General features: G+C 36.8%; 1 protein-coding gene across 12 annotated transcripts in view; it reads left to right on the plus strand.

Annotated features, from left to right (window-relative positions):
* ROBO2 (roundabout guidance receptor 2) overlaps positions 1-17,340 on the plus strand; it is a 471,362-nt gene that overhangs the window by 348,733 nt on the left and 105,289 nt on the right. For 9 of the 12 annotated variants that reach the window (XM_055702515.1, XM_055702517.1, XM_055702519.1 and 6 more), the window contains exons 6-7: positions 2,861-2,988; positions 6,315-6,326. In XM_055702515.1, coding sequence (XP_055558490.1) covers positions 2,861-2,988; positions 6,315-6,326 — 140 coding nt within the window. Of the gene's footprint in view, positions 1-2,860; positions 3,001-6,314; positions 6,327-17,340 lie in introns of all 12 variants that reach the window. The other 3 variants (XM_055702516.1, XM_055702520.1, XM_055702523.1) reach the window with 1 other exon arrangement.

The raw sequence follows: 17,340 nt of genomic DNA on the forward strand, positions 1-17,340 counted from the left end.
CTTCATTTGTAAAAGCTCTTCACTGAACCATGGTGACTTCTGGGGACAATGTGGGTGGAACAGATGACTGCGGGGCAGCGTATCAATACTTCAGGACAGCAGGTGGTTACGATGTCCCATGGGTCCATCTGTTTATGAAACTAATTGCTAGATGGCACGTACTGTCAGGGTGGTCCAAAAAAACAGTATGGCCTTGTTGGAGAAGCACACTGGGAGAGCTGGACCTCTCTGTGAAGTAATTGATAACTGGACCGTGATAGTGACATGTTTACGCCACCCTCCGTTTCATGACCCAAGTGGGGGAGATGATGGCTGTACCCTTACCCTGCGCCCTGGCATGCCATGCAGCTGGCTCCTTCACCCTGCAGCCTTTGAACAATTTGCATGATTGGCAGGTGCAAACATAAAGCCTCCAAGGCAGCTGGTTGGCATGCCGGCACGGGCGCATCGGTGAGATGAAGAAGAGCGACTCAGCTGCAGCCCACGGTGGACTGAAGGGCCCTGTCCCAGGCTGCCTGCATGCCAGTTCAGGCAAACACTCAATCACATGCAGTCCTGCTGCCTGTCTGGTTTTGTCTCGGCAGTGGTAAGTAAACCACAGGGACGTTTTTTGTCCTAAAAAAAAAATATGAAAAAGCAATGAAATAAATGGCTAATTGTTGTCCAGCTTTATAACTGTGATTCCGATATCCAACTCATATATATATTACAACTGATCTTAGTTTTCTCATCTTACAGGAGCTGAATACAGCTTTATATTTTTAGTTCCCTAGAGCTGGCCTCATGTCAAGAAAATAGGCATTTTCTCTCGTCTGCAACTCTGTGGTGACCAAAGACAAATAACTGCTCCATCGTTGTGGGATACTGTTGTCATATTCTTGAGTTTTTAAGGGAGACATTTTGCCTTTTCTCTCTTATGACAGCAGTGATTTCTATTTGCCATTGACCAGTGCAGCACAGCATGTAAAATGACATAATTTGTGAGCAGTTGAGAAGAAATGTTCCTCAGCTGCATAGGGCTCTTGAATATAGTTACAATAGGTCTGTACTGCTCCAGGACCTGCATGTTAAGTTCTCTAGAATCATAGTATTTTTCCTCCCTCCTCACGGTACTATGCTAGCAAAAAAAATGTCCCAAAAAGTTTCTGAAGTTTTCCATGGCATCTTATTCTTCCCCTTGGCATATCTCTCATTTGTTAGTTAAACTTGGGGTACTGTATATATATCTTATTAAGTGTAAGTCCTAACAAAAAGGGTATTATATGCTTTTATGTTTATCTCTGACAGAATAGTTAACCTCAGTTTGGTCAGAATGAAGCTGTACTTTGTTGTGCTGACTGTGAAAAGACGTCTTTATTTCTCTTTATTCTTGGAATTGCCAGTAATGCTCTAATTAATGTTGTAAGCTTTAATTAGACACAGCAGAACTTTAAATGTTTCAACATGGAGGATCCTTTGAGTTAAGATGCTTTAAAGTCTGTTAGTACAGTGTGCTCTTTACAGAAAGAAACCACTAGCAATACATATTATGTACACAGAAATGAATGTTTCAGATTCCCAAAGCATTTTAAAATGCTTATAGAGCCTCACAACATTCCTTTAATTAATTGCATTACAGTCTTATTCATCAAAACATTTAAGGGTGCTCTTCCATATGATTTCCATCTGTTTGCTGAACAAGTCTACAAAGTCTTTACTGTATAAAAAAGAGAAGGTAAATTAGTTCTTCTGAAGTTACACCATGAGCGTGTATACAGTGACAAAGAGTATTGACATCTCCTGAAGTCTCGATCTTTCTTTAATTTCATGTTCCAGTTTCACTATTTGATACATGAGAATCTGAAGCTAACTTTAGATTCAAGGTGACTTAAGGTATCATGAGCTTATTATATCTAGAAGAGATGGTACTGAAAATAATTTTTAAAAAGTGTAAAATATCCACACTGAAAACTGGGGTTTTCCTGATTTGGGAGCCAAAGAAATTACATATAAAATAAAGCCTCCTGTTGACTTTAATGAGCTTTGGATCAGAGCCTAAAGTAGTTTGTTAAGCATGACTTCTGCAGGATAATAACAATTAAACTGAAAATATTTTTCTAAGTGTGAGCACTCTAAATGCCTTGAGAATGCATGTTCACTGCATGCTGAAGTACTTTGTATTATTTCAAGTTTTATACATCCCCATAGTTTTAGAATTATCACAACTGTAGAATCAAAGAAACAAACAAAGCGTAATCAAAGTTTCTAATTTATTTTAAGAAGAGGCAATGTTATTGTCCACTGTTAATGAATCATTTTGTAGTATTTCTGTGAAATTGATAAATCTCCTTTAACGTGTCTCTTCAATAAATGTCACTTTTCAGAGCTGAAATATATTTTTTATTGTTTGTAATTGTGTCATGTCAGATCCTACCAACATGCTCACAGCTTCCCTAAAGGGTTGCTGCTGTAGAGAAAAGCTATATATAAAGGGAAATTTCCAAATCAACAAAAGGTAAAATGTGTAGCTCCCATAGTTAAGGCATGATAAACCTGAGCTGTCATGTATTCATAACTGATGTCTGATAGCTTAATTTTCTCTTATTGCTCTAGATCAAGGACAAAGTGAATGATATTATTAATAAAGCCCTAATACTGAGTGAACATAGCAATACTAATTTTATGTAAAGTTTTTAACTAATGCAGAGTGCAATAAAAATGTCATGAAGATTAATGCTTGGTGGAATTATCTAATGCTAGATAATAATTTATCTTCCAGAGTTGGCTCCAAGATAGATTCAGACTGGCACATTCCAAGTGAGAGTTTTCATTCACTTCTATTCTCCACAGAAAGAGTTCTCATTCTTCTTCTGTAATGCAGGTATGACATCAAAGATGACTACACTTTGCGCATTAAGAAAGCCATGAGCACAGATGAAGGAACCTACACATGCATTGCTGAGAATCGAGTTGGAAAAGTGGAAGCTTCTGCTACCCTCACTGTGCGAGGTGAGTGTTCCCGTGGAGGGGAGGGCCTGTGTCCTATATGGATAAATTGCTTTCTGACAAAATGGGCCACATCCTTACCTGGCATTGTTTGGGTTTCACACACCCTTTGCACTTGCGGGTGCTACACTGGTTTACCACAGAAGTGAAATCCCTGTCCTGCTGATATCTCAGGCAAAATTTTAATTGACATCAATAGGATAGGATCTCCCTGCAGTTAAAGAGCTGTTCCAATGTTTTGGTAATTCTTTTTTTTTTTTTTTATTGAAGAACTAATGCATATGTATACATAAGCAAGCACTACTTAGCCATGGGCACAGACTTTAATATGTGAGCCATCAGTTTAAGCTGTTTATTCACCTTCCTTTCTTTAATAAGTATGAGTATAGTAAGTGACTATGTTTGTTAATGCTAAACATAATGCAGGTAGTATTATTATGTGATTAGCTCTGCCATAATTAAACTCTCTACCATTACTCTTTATCTGAAAGATAAACCCTAGCCAAAGGAAAAAGAAAATCCTAATTAGATTTTGTAAGTATTACGAGGCAAAGACTAACATATTCTCTCCTAAAATACTCCTGGTCTCTAGCATCCACTCTGTTTATGGGCTGCTGTTTGATGTGGTAAGGAGGTTTTAAGAGCGGTAGAATAATGAGTTGCCAAAATGTCTTTTGTGACAGTAGATATAGACATACTAAAGATTATGGGGAGAGAAAAAGTTTGCAGGCTAATATTTCCATATGAGTAAATAGAATATAATAGTTATTACTTCATTCCAAAAGATAAGCAGCAATTTGGCTCAATGGATATCATGCAGACACTATTTCACAGTTTAGTGGTGCATGCTGACGGTTTTCAGTAGAGCTGTGAAAGGTTAATAAAAACATTTTTAGCTTTATCTGTTCTCCTCTTTTCATACACATTAAATCAAATGTTCAAAGTCTCAATGGATTGCTTTATTAGAACTGGGGTCAACTGACCCAAGAGGCCAGCTTCCATTTCCATCCATTTAATGCATGGACACAGTTCAGTTTAATTTGCTGAATTCAAAGGGAAAAAAAGCACCAAGTGGCTTTGTAGTGTGTGGGGGGGAGATGTTAGTATATAACAAAGAAAAGAGAGTATTGTGATAATACATCCGTTAAAATATTACCTCAGTGTTCACTTTAGACAAAAAGTGATAATGCAGGTCTTCCCATTTTAAGCTGAAGAAATAGGTTTACCTGGTACATGCTTGTGGAAGAGATTTCTCTTCTATTTTTTAACATGAGAATAGTCACTACAGTGAAGTCCCAGAAATGCGCTCACTCTGTTCCTTTGTTACAGGCAGAATCACATTATCAAATAACTGGGAGCCAATTTGATAGCCTTTAAACATTCCTAGAACTGTGTCCACTGTATACATTACAGGAGCAAGTCTTTCGGATTTGCTACCCAGACTTCTGATATAAGCAATAGCTAGAACCAAGCAAAAAATCTTTTGAAATCACTGAAGCTTGAACCTGATGAAATTAAGGTGAAAAAAACCAGAGGAAATATATAATTTAATTGATTTTTCTACAGTAAAAGCAGGTTTTCATTATCTTGGGTATTTTTTCCCCTGGGTTTGTCACTTATAGTCAAATACATAGTGTTTATTCAACACAAAGGAAGCCATGATATTATGAGCATATTAAATTTTCAAGACATGAGAGAAATTGAGAAAAGGCAAGAAATTCAATGGAGAAGGTTTTTACTCTGAATTTTCTGAATCCAAAGGAGCTGACAAACCCCCATTGACATTTAAGGGGACCATGAGCAACAATCTTTCTAATTAAAGGAAGCCTTAATGTGGAATTCTTAAACTTTTGCCAGTTTTGTCTGAAACTGGTTTTACTATTACCACTTGTCATGTAGAGAACCAAAACAAAACAGCATTTCAAAATTTACTTTGAGGATGCCTTGGTCTTTGCAGGTGTCATGTAGTTACAGCTGCAAACCTGGCAACAGCAGCACAGTCCTTAGCCCCCTCATTCATGGCTCCAGCTTCTCAAAGAAGGGGAGGAGGATGTACTGAGGAAGTTTGCATTACACTGTTAGAAGCAACAGAATTTGAATTCTGTGGCTCAGCTTTCATCCTTTTTCTTGGAAAGATGCATTTCAATCTTATTTGGCATCTCTCTGCAGATGGAATATGACCATAACACTGCAAGTCAGAAAGTTTTCAAATAGATGGTGGGTGAGAAAGGGCAGCAGGCTTGAAATAGTTAAATGAAGTGGGTATGCCAAACTAAGATTAAAGCCATAGAAGAAGGTCCTTGCATGCTGTGTTACCTCTGAATCTGCATATCTTACATGTGACCGTAGCCTGCACATGAACATATAGAGCTGGTTAACTTCGTAAAAAGAAAAAAAGAAAGGAAAAAAAAAAAAGTGCTGTTGCTCAGAAATGTGTAACTACTTCTGCTGATAAAATAAAGGAAGTTTCGCCTACACAGATGCAACCTGAAGTCAATCTTATGTCCAACTTTTCAGCTCTTCTGAAAGGAGATGTCTATATTTTATTAACAGAAGGACTGTCAGCCCTCTTTGCCAGCACAAGCATAATGAAGGACTGTTGCGATAATCAAGAAATCAGTTGCTGCAGCAGTCTTTTGGTCTTGATATCAACCTGAAACAGTGTTAACCTGTCAATCATTTACTAGCAATTTTTTTGTAGGATGTAGAAGTTATCTAAGCAGTGATTTGGGAGGTTCTGGATTGAAATCCCTGTGGCCATTTCAGCCTATTTGTTATATTTTCATCAGCACTGTCAGTGAGGAAAAAACCAGTGTGCTGTAAGCTTTCATGCCTGTTATTGAATGAGAAAAACTGTCCTGGGCTTTCTGTAGCCCATACTGCTGTATTGACTGGTCATGCTTAAAATTCAATTGGTATTTGACTTGGAAAGCAAACACCTTGCATCTACTGGCATGACATTTGGTGGTCTGTGGCTTAAATTGATGTGTTCTTTGGGATCTAAAAGTTTGTGCTAATACAATGCAATTTTTCTTTTGTCAGGCATTAACAATGATACTTGATGATGGCTTGTGAAGATAATAAAAATGTTTTTCAGAGAATGGTACCAGTCAGCTTGTCCAGATGCTATGCTCAAGTAAATGTGATAATAGTGGCACATGACTAAACAATAACCGTAAACATTTGACTTAGGCTGTCATTCGAGGGGTTAGCAATCATGGTAGTATCCATAGTGGAAGGTAACATTACACGTCATGCATTCTGACAGATATTCTTTTCTTTTTTTAATTTCTTTTTATGTTCTCACTACACCATTGTAATGTCAACAGCTCGCCCTGTTGGTAAGTAACCATCCTTCTATCCATTTTAGCATGGCTTCATGCAATGCTTCATCTTTCATTTGCAACAGCATTAACTGGCTGAAATTAGCAGCCAGTGCTTAATAGTTTTAACTGTTTAACACCAGGCAAGTGATTTTGACTGACAATGTGCTATTTCTGAACTTTGTATTTTCTGCTGTGTCATGTATAAATGCATTTGCCAAATCACCAACAAACACCAATCAGCAAAACAGGGTGGGTGTGATGATACTGAGCCAAAATCACTCATTCAGATGTTTTTAACAGTCTATTTAAGGGCCCGGTATAAAAGCCATTGAAATCAACAGAAAGGATTGCATTGACTTCGGTGAGCTTCTACCAGGCCCTAAATGATCAGCTCATTATGCTTTTGTTGCATAGCAGTAAAAGCACAGGCTTTGCATGTCCCGTCTTTCTTGTACCTTTCAAAGAGTTTTGAAATGAAGTAGTCCTGAAATTGAAGAGGGGATGGAGTAGATTTCCGTGCTTCTTAAGAAAGTTTTCATCATGGATTTTTGCCCTTGGGTCATCATGGAGTGCGTTTTGGAATGCACTGTATAGGATGCAGACTGTTTTGAGTAACAAGTCCAGATGAACGTGACCTCTGGATTTTTAATTCCCACACTGAAAATTTGATTTTTTTTCCTATGCCTTTGAAATTATTTCTAAAAATTTATAAACAAACATATAAAAATGCATATAAAAAAAGCATAATGAAAAATTTGCAACTGTCAGCAGCTGAAATTCACTTTTGGTGTTCAGAAGTATCCTGAACATATTATTTCATTTTCTTTCACGGATGTTTACTCTGTGCCTGTATGGTTTTTCTAAATAATTTAACCAGTTGCATTGCTCCTCTGATTTTGGTAGTTTCTGTTTAGATGTATCTTTTAGAATAATAATATAGTTACTCTGATTTTTTTTTTGGATTAGTGTGAAAAAGTACTGGTGTTTATGAAGATTGGTGAGGGGTTTGGTCTTTATTTAGTCAAAACTTTTCTTAGGTATGTGTTTGACTAAAGTCTGTGAGTTTAAACGTCTCAGCTTTTCACTGTTATGAGTTTGGAGGAAGAAAGGTTGGAATAATTTAAAGATAAAATCCAGGTTAGACATCTGTTTCCAGAACTAAGGTGATCCCATGCCTATTAGCTTGCTTAAACTAGCATGTGTAGAGCCAAGCCAAGTACCTCCACAGTCATGGCATGGCTTATCCTGGAGAATTCCCTGTGCAGAATGAAATTCACTGTTCTCCATTTGGGATTTTGATAGCAAGCTTTCAACCTCAGCCACTACTGTAATACTTTAGCATTAAGCTAGTACTCACAAAATTAATTCCCAGGAGTTGTAACAGTGTAAACTGGAGTAAACTTGTAAGAAATTTTTTCCTTTGCTTAGAAAATACATGATGAATTTAGTATGCTTCTAATGTAAATCTCATGTTAGAAAGAGTGGAGGTTTATGGTTGCTTCTTCATTCACTAAGAAAATGCTACAAGATTAAAAGAATTTTGCTTCTAGATGTTTTTCTCACTTTGCTCACTCTTATAAGAAAAGCAAGGGAAAAAAATCACAAAGTAGAGACTGTTTGAGGTTCTGTGAAAGCCACATAAAATACATGACTGGAGAATCACAGGAAAATTATAGGTTTCAGCAGTGCTGATGGTGTCTCATTTCAGAACACTTGATTCTGTTTTAAGACTTTTCAGGCCATTCAGTCATCCATAATTCTATGTCCAAGCTTCTACAGAAGCTGTTGGTCTCAAGTTACTTTTAATCCAGGTATATGATCCCCTTGTGTGACCACACTGTGGTCGAATTGGTGTATTCCTTGCCTACTGTATTTTATTTTGTTGCAAGTGAACATTTGGTGCAAAGAAAATTCTTCCTTTACATGATTTATTCAGGAAACATAAATTAGAATGGTTGACCTTAAAATAATTATTATATGGGCATAATCAAATTATTTATTTTAGTGATTATCTTTGTGAATTGTGAAAAGATTGTTAAGTAAATCTGCCCAACCCCAAAGATATTTAACATACGGAAGTCCCATACAAGTGTATATGTAGTGATTGCTGTGTAAAGCAGATCAGTTTCTTTAGATCACTTTTATCTGATCCTGTACCCGTAGAAAAGGCAATGCTGTCCTTATGGTAGTGTATACATTTATTGTTTTTTGCTTAAGGACCTGAAATGAAAGGGATTTCTACAGCTCATATCTGTTTCATTCAAGAGTAGGCAAAGCAGGCAGCTACCTCTCCTGTTCTTTGAAAATTTAAAGCCTGGTAAGGCAAAACAAAGTAACTTCATTCCCTACAATCAGTTCCTCTCCAAGAAGTCCAAGTGATCTTCTGTTAAAATTGTTATTTGACAAGAATAGTGAGTCAAATCTTGTAGCATTTTTTTGTTCAGGAATTTAGCTGGAATGCAGAACAAAAATACCTCTCCTTACAGAAAGGAAGCTAAAGCAAATGCTACTTAATATTATTAAGCTCACAGCTCTCTAGGAGGGTGGTGTTTTAACAGAAGAATATTTATATATTTATGTATATGTTAAACTTCAGGAAAACACTTTAAAAATTTATATTCTTTTGTGACATCTGAGAATTATCTAAATACCTCTACCTTTCGTCACTCCAATTCAAAGCAGGCGTGTTTTGTCTTTACTGTGTTTTAAACAAGACCAAACCATTTTCTTTCAATGACTTCTCACTGAAGAATAGAGGAATGCATTTTTAATGTTCAAGGATTTCAGTTATTTTTGCAAATGGATGCATTTTCATTCCCTATTCAGTTTTTGCCTGTTTCAAATATTTATATTCTGCTAGTTGTGAAAATTTTCTTTAAATTTCAGCTTGAGTGGAAAATTCCAAAGTGGGATTACCAATGACCATGTATGGTTCAAGCAGTTATTAACGTATGTTATATACTACATAGACAAAATGAGGTATCATTCCGCCCGAGGAGGATGGCAGCTGGTGAATTTAACAGCTCTTTGCCAGATTACTCATCGTGTTTGGATTTGCTGCTAGGAATAAATGTGTTGCCCATTTCTAAATAGATGTTCTCTTATTTATAACCTTTTGAAAAGATTTCAGACAGGATTTACAATAGATGGGTTTAGGAAACAAGATGTTTATACCTATTTAGACCATTTCTATCGTTATTTCACTCATTAGATTTTCCAGATGAGCAAGTTAGTATTTTCTCTCTTTTGCATTCTGCTGTATTTCTTATGGCAGTTGGGCAGGCGAATAGCTTCTAAAATAAGCATTAAAACTGGGAGAAGCCCAAAAGTTTCATATAGTCCCACTGAAAGTAACACTGCCCCTCTTCAAAAGCAGTTGCTGTACTGCTTTGAGATGGAGGACGTAAAGTTGAAATAGAAGATCCATGAAGATTTGTCTGATGTTTCAGTTACTTTTTTACTAATAATCCAAAAAGTCATTCAGATGACAGAGTACTCAGTTTCAATTTAAGTGAAAATACAGTTCTTTGCACATCAGTTGCCTTGCAGTAAGTCAAGTTTACTTAATTTATTGTCATATGCTATGACTCATCTTCCCAGAAAGAAGTGACATGCAGCAAATAACAGATACTTTTGCCACCTGTATAGAAATTAAGTATTTGAAATTAACTAAGGAAGTAAAGGGACAACAACCAAGTTACAAAAACTTCACTTCCCTACCATGTTAGAGAAGAGAGAAACAGATAAGACATCTGCCATGAATTTTCAAAATTTCATCTTAACTAAATATTATCTATTCACATTTAAATGCAATGTGACTGTATGATGCATTTCACTCTGCTCTGGGAAGTTTTCATGACATAAATCAGCCTGGCATGACTTAATGGTCTATTAACAGTGGTGCAGCATGAAACATAAAATAGAAAGGGCTGTATTTTAAACAAAGTTGTATTAGGTGTTATGACTAGAAATTATACTGTTCAGATGGTTCAGATTGGTAAGTGAGAAAGAGCTCTTTATTTTTCTCCACTCTGACTCTTGCAAGGAAAATCTATATAGAGTGAATGCTTTTATTTTTAGTGTATTCATGACTATATCACCTTCACTTGAGACACTGAGGATTTATAAAATATCAGTAATGGCAATTGGTGTTTGACAGAAGAGATGAGGTCATGCTTGGCTCTATGGTGCCATCTTTCAGTGGCAGAAATCTCAAATCTATATCAAAATATGGTGTGTCGTCTGTGCTTGCTGCTACCACCTACAGAACTTTTCAGACGAGTGTAAGGACACTAGTGGACGTTAGGGTTTTTGGATTTGTTTCTTCCTTTGAGTGAACAAGTAATGCAAATTCTTTTTTTAAAAATAGGTAATTTCTTCAGATTAAAGAGAAAAACTTGCCATTGAATGAAGTTCAGATTTCTTTCTACACCACTAAGAGATTAAAAAATTTAGCAGACTTGCTCTGACATTTCTTAGTATTTTAAAGACCAGTCTAAAAATCCTCAGGTCCTTACCATTTCTACTTTGGCGAAAGTCCACTAGCTGAACTTAAGCTTGAATCCTACTATGACTTCAGATATCATAGGAATATAACATTTCCAACAAGAATGGCTCTGCAAGTGGCCGCAGAGCACATTAACCACCAAGCATTTAAGTGCTGGTCCACAAAACTGGGCTTCCTTTCCAGCTGCTTCAAATCTTCTTGGGTATGCCAGATAGTGATCAGAACAGAAACACAGAAGACCTGATAGGGGATTCTTTTTCAATGATAAGTGTGAAAGATGGCAGTATATGTACTTGAAGTTTTAGTATGTCATCCTGTGACATCCTGGTTCATTCCACTATGGCACCCAGTATGTGTGCCAGTACTCACACTGCTTCTCTTAGAGAAAACCCAGCTATAGCAAGTGCAGGAAGTGATCAAGCCTCTTTGTTTTTTTAATATTTTTTTTTATTATTGCTGAACTCTAGCTTGGGAAAGTTTTAAGAAATGCAATGTATAAAACTTTTTTAATTTTGCTGAAGCATGCTCAAATCAGTGGGAACTTTTTCTTACTTGAGTGGATTCTGAGTCTCTCCATAAGTCTTTGAAAACTGCAGTATGAGAAAGGCCTTTTCTAAAAGGAGAAATCACATTTCCTTCAAGAGGAACGTGGAAATAAGTACATTATTCCATTTACTTTTCCCTTCACCTTCTTTGCACAGTTACTGCTACCCCCATTACAGTTTGGATATGATCTCAGTATTATTTAACAGCGAAACTATTGTCTGCCCCATTCCTTAAATGCTGGCATTGTCAGTCAGCATATTTTTTTTTTCTCACTCCTTTTCCTCTCTTCACTTAACAGTGGCTCAAACTGAGCACATTATCTTCTCTCAGCCTTTTTTATTCTCAAGGGTAAACAAACCAAGAACTTGTCATCTTTCTCACTGTAGATGTAGCCTATTACCCTGTCCAGGCTCTTTCCTCATCATCTCCTTAGCTCTTTTCTTCAGCATGTGAATTCATGGTTTTTTGAAGGAGATAGCCAGATTACACTTATTATTTTGATGAAATCTTACTGTATCAGCCAGGGGTATGCTTCTCTCTTTTAAACACATTACCAGCAAACCCTCCTGCTATCTCCCATGACAAAAGAAATCATGGCAAGTTACATGTCTTTTTGTTGGCATGATTTGTTTTGTTTGCTAAACTTAAAGATGGCATAGTAGCATAAGCCGTCCCCTAATGATACAGTTTATATTAGCAAGTGAGCTAAAGTGTTAAGAATTCAGGAAAGCACATCTTTTCTATCTGGCCTGAGCAAAACTTAGACCCTAAATCTCGGACACTTGAGGAAAAAGAAAAGAAAAAAACCCAACAACCTTTGTCTAGGTTAGAGAAAGTCCTGAGTAATATAAGTTATTGGGCAGACAAAATCAGTGCTACCTATTCTTAGATGCACCAAAACTACGTGAAGGACTTTCTGGAAGGGATTTTCCAAGAACATCAGTAAGGTGCAGGAGCCGCTTAAAACAGGTGAATGAACAAGATACAATAACATAGAGATGTATGATTAAACAAGAGCAGGCTACAGTCTAGTGCTGAGATGAAATTCAGACCAGATATTTAAAATTAATATTTAAATGCATTGTAAACCAAACAGGAGGAGGGGGGCAGGAAGAGTGCTGCTGCTGAACTCAGAGCACTGGAAATGGGGATGGGGGAGAGATGCCATTCTTTTCTGCTGTGCAGGATTCTTTTATAATTATTCTCACGATTTTGTTTATTGACATTAGTCCTAGGGAAGAAGGAAGATCAAATCATTGGTAGTATTTTTTTTCTTCTGTTTGTGCTTCAACTTTTATTATAAAAATGATAAATGCAGATTTGGCAGTTATGCTAATTGAAATTGCAAACTTTTAACATAAGTCAAACCTGCTTTTTCATTATTGTTTACCTCACATCTCTTTTTTCCACATGCAGATTTATACCACATCTTTCTTTTAGGTCATCCAGGGATAAAAGAGAGATTTTTATGTGTCAAAATATAAAGGACAGTTAGTGTTTTTTATTTATTGATTCTTTAGATTTCTTTCACCTCTTGCAAGGAAAGAAAAAAAATGCTTATGCTTCCATGCTTTCAGAGATTATCTGCTTCAGTGTTTCAGAACAACTGAAGGAACAAAATGTTGTTATATGTGACATTCAGAACCTGAATTTAAATTGAAGATTAGAACAATTAGTCTAGGTACGAAGGAAGACTTAGCATTCTCAAATGGTTGCAGTGTGATCTTTACACACTGTTGTGTTTTTACATGGCTCATCTGAAAACAGCAAACAAAACAAAACAAAACAAAAGGAATGTCTCACTTTCCATGATATGGGAGCAGCGTGAAGGACATTTACAGCAGAACTGGTCTTGCTAATAAACCTGCTGAGACCTCACCTCCCCCTGCTCTCTATCTCAGCCCCATTGTAGCCTGGCTTCTCTCCCCCAGTGCTTCCTTTCATTCACCCTGCTAAAAGTTCTCCCTGCTTGCCTCCTGTGCTTCTGATTTTGTGTATTCGATTTATTGGTGCAGGACGTATAAGAATTTTGAAGCAGTGTCAATGTTAAAGATGGTATCCAAACTATGGATTACTGATATTCCCCTAGGCTATGGGAAGCTGCTTTTCAGAAGAATCCAAACCAAGTACCTACTTCGCCACCTCCACCTGTGTCATTTTCATATAACATCATGGGTCTAGTGAAGGGCTTCATAAATCACTGATCCCCACAACCTACCCTCATTTTTATTGGCGGAACCCTCCATGTAAAGAAGAAATCATGGAAGGAAGAGAACACTCTAAATGAACAAAGAAGAGAACATTGTTAAAGGAAAAACAAAATGTCCACAAAATAAGATCTATGCACTTGCTTCAAAGTCCAACTGCATTCGTACATATTAGGGAATAGTTACAGGATCCTGTGCTAACCTGATATTCATGGCAGAGTCAAAAAGGAGACTCATTTCCCAGGCAACTCTGTTGTAGCTCATGTGCTAAAAGGTTACTCCCTTCCCTGTCTGTGAATACACCTAATCACTGGACCATACCGTAAGACTGAGAAGTCTTCACTTTAAAGAAAATGACCATCTGTAACTTCCATTAGTTTATTCCTGATAAGAATTATCTGAATTAATAATAGGCCTAAGCTGTCATCCTCTCAGACGTCTCTAATGGCTCCTGTGTCAGAGGCTACACCCTTGATTTATCATTGGTCATAGTTAATAGTGCACTAATAACTTTGTGTCCTAAGAACCACACATCACTTTCACTCCCCATTAAGAAGATCTGAACTTCTGAGGAAAGAACTGTTGACTCAGCCCAGGTTTCCAGTGTATGAGCTGGACATATTTTCTGTTTTCCTCTATCTGCTCCATCAGCAATAGTAGCCTTGTAAAACATCTTTCAAAATGCCTAGACTTTTATGTCTGCACTTTTTGGCAGCTCATGCCATGCAAAGGGCAAATGTTGCTACAGCAAGGTATGTAAGTAGGGCCTTACAGGTTTTTTCTACATTTGTATCACAAAAGCATCCAAAAGTCCAGTATCTACCAGGACTTCTAGGCTGATTTAACCAGTGGCACACAAAGGTGGGGCTGAAATGGCCACATAAATATTGTCACTGCAGTAAGGGTTTGAGAGGAGCATAGAGATACCCAGTTTCAAGTCTTTGAAGTCACCCTGACTCTTGCTTCCAGGCAAAGCTACTGAGTATTGTACCAGGTGTAACTTTGATTGTTCAAAGGATTATTATGAAATTAATTTATTACTGCTAATGCACAATGCTGAAAAAGACTGTAGGAGGGAATATTAGCTTGGTTTACTGTTTCTTCTGTGCTAGAAGCAGAACAGAGTCTTACAGAATCTTGGTGCTTTACCAGCCAGTGTGTTTCTACTTGTTCCTCAAAGCTTTTTCCCCTGTCAGTGAACATTATCGGAGTTTTCTAAGAACATTTGCAAATCAGCATCTTTCCCCTTGCCCTCTTTGAACAAGTCACAAAAATATGTTCATGGATAATAAACAATTCCAGTTTAAAATGAAGCACTAATCTTTATCACTTTAGCTTGCCTAAGTAATCTACACAATGAATTTCATTTGCAGTTCACTATCATCTGAAATTAGGTGTAATTAAAGGTTGTCAAATCTGTAATTTAAGCCCTTTAAAATTTGTTGCTGTCACTCTTTCCCTGTAATATATTATTTTGATCCAAAGACCACATAAGCCAATAGCAGAATTTCTACCAGCTTCAGTGAGCTTTAAATAAAGTCTCATATGCTATGGTATAGGAGGACATTTTATCTAAGTGCATGTAATTAAAAGATTAGTAAAATTTTCATTATCTGAAAATTGTTTTAATTATGTAAAATGAGTTTGGTCTCATAGTTGCTGCCTTAGGTAATTGAAGATGTTTAGAAAAACCTCAAGTAACACCAATAAAAATCCCACTGATATTAGTTGCTGTGCTTACAGTTCCATTTCTGCTTGTGGTAGCAATACTGAACTAAAACTTGCTACAATACCTACTTTTAATTAAAATCACAACAATATAATGTATGAACCCCAGGGCCCCTGGGCTGGGGGAGGTGCTGTGAACAAGATAATAAAATTCCCTTAGGATCATGGAATTCAATGTGAACCACAACTCACAAGATCAGCTTAGAGAACTGAGTCACTGGAAGAAAATGTTGCTAGTATTTGATACGGGATCAGTTTACTTTTTGCTATAAATCCACATTTTTCTGTGGTAATTTTCCCCTACTGAGTCTTCTGCCACATTTCTTATCAGGTGACAGAGTTCACCTAGAGGGGATGAACTCACTTTCTCAGTCAAGCTTCTCCACATCAGCATCTTTATCAGCTCCTGGTGACTCAGCATAACCTTTAATGTTCAGTGACACTACAGGGAAAGAACTGAATGCAATCCAGCCAGATTAGAGAGTCTGTTAATTATTAAGATTGGAGAAGATTTGAGAAATCCCTTTGAAATAATTTGCGGTATCTGCTGCTGCTTTTTTTTTTTTAATAAACCAAAAGCTCTTTAGCACTTGAGCAGAGGCTACCTTCATATACATTCATTAATCGAATAGAGGATCCATTCAGTCATGCATAAAACAACATCTAGAAAGAGTGCAACAGAATGCGTTCTGTTTTTGAACAACATAACTAATGCTCACTGCTGCTTATGCTTTTCTATCTCCATTTTAATTCTTGCAGTAGAATACTGTTCTGTGCTGTAAAACCTGTTCTGAACATGATGTGATTAACCTTAGGGTCCCCCCATCCCCTCATCTTAAAGCCCCCTTGTACATGGCCTATGCTTTCTATTCATGTTCAACCATCTGATTTCCATATCATCCCGCTCAGCCTCACAAGCGGCTATTAGCATAACAGAGCTTTAGCGTGACATTGATTGAAGCCAGCGCTTGCTGAATGCAGTATCAAAGCATAATTTGCCAGAAATCAAATCTAATTTACTGTGTACTATTTAAATTTCTTAAAAAAAAAAAAAAAAAAAAAAAGAAAAAGAAAAAAGAAAATAAGTTTCTATAGAAGTATACTAGGCCTATGGCCTTAATTGTTCTTTTTTTCATATTTTTGCCTAGTTCCCTGGAATCCAAGCAATATATTTCCTTTTAGAGCCATTGTCTTTGACTTTCAAATGTCAATTAAGCAAGAGTTTTTCCACTCTGTTTATTCCAATCCAGTTAATGTTACATCTGAAACAGTAAAGGGTAATAGTCTGATAGGCACAACACTCGGTTTGCTGCATCATAACAGCTTTTTTCAATGGATTCTTCTAATGACCTTAATGTTTAGTTTGAATTAAGCATTAAAGAACTACATAACTTTAACAGCGAAGCATATTAAGCCTTCTGTTATTCCTTTAACTGTACCTTTTCAGAATGTTTAAAAAATTCACCTGCTTGGAGAGAAGCAATATTGGCTTATATTAGCTTTTGTCCAACATTCCACTGAAGCTGGGCTTTGAGCAAGTCATGATCTCATTTAACCTTTCTGCAAAATGGGAGTGATAATATTTATCTATCTTTATACACAGCATCTATAAATGAAGATAATGAGCTCTCTTTTTAGGAAATTTGAAAAGCCCAAGTGCTTATTTTGTCAAAGAAGCTTTGCTGTCCCTGAGCAGGGTCACGTTGCATTCTCTGGGGATAATGGCAGCCTTACTGCTCTGCTCTGGTGCTTACACTTGACCAAGAGTTACCCCTGCAATTATTAACTGTTACTTTCAGTTTTCAATTTCCATTATTCAACAAGAAGTTGACAGATAAAATGATATGGTGAAAGCATTGTTTGAATGCTGTAAACAATGTCATTTTTATCAGAGGTTGTCCATAAGCAAAGCTATAGCTGAATCTGATAACAAACTGGGAAAAAATGGGGGTTTCCTTCATTACAGAACCCTGTCTTTGAATAAATTTAAAAAAACACATGCAAGGTTTTATTTTTCAAAAGTGATTTTTTTCATGTTCTT

Source organism: Falco cherrug, chromosome 2, assembly GCF_023634085.1.
Source record: "Falco cherrug isolate bFalChe1 chromosome 2, bFalChe1.pri, whole genome shotgun sequence".
Classification (NCBI taxonomy): domain Eukaryota; kingdom Metazoa; phylum Chordata; class Aves; order Falconiformes; family Falconidae; genus Falco; species Falco cherrug.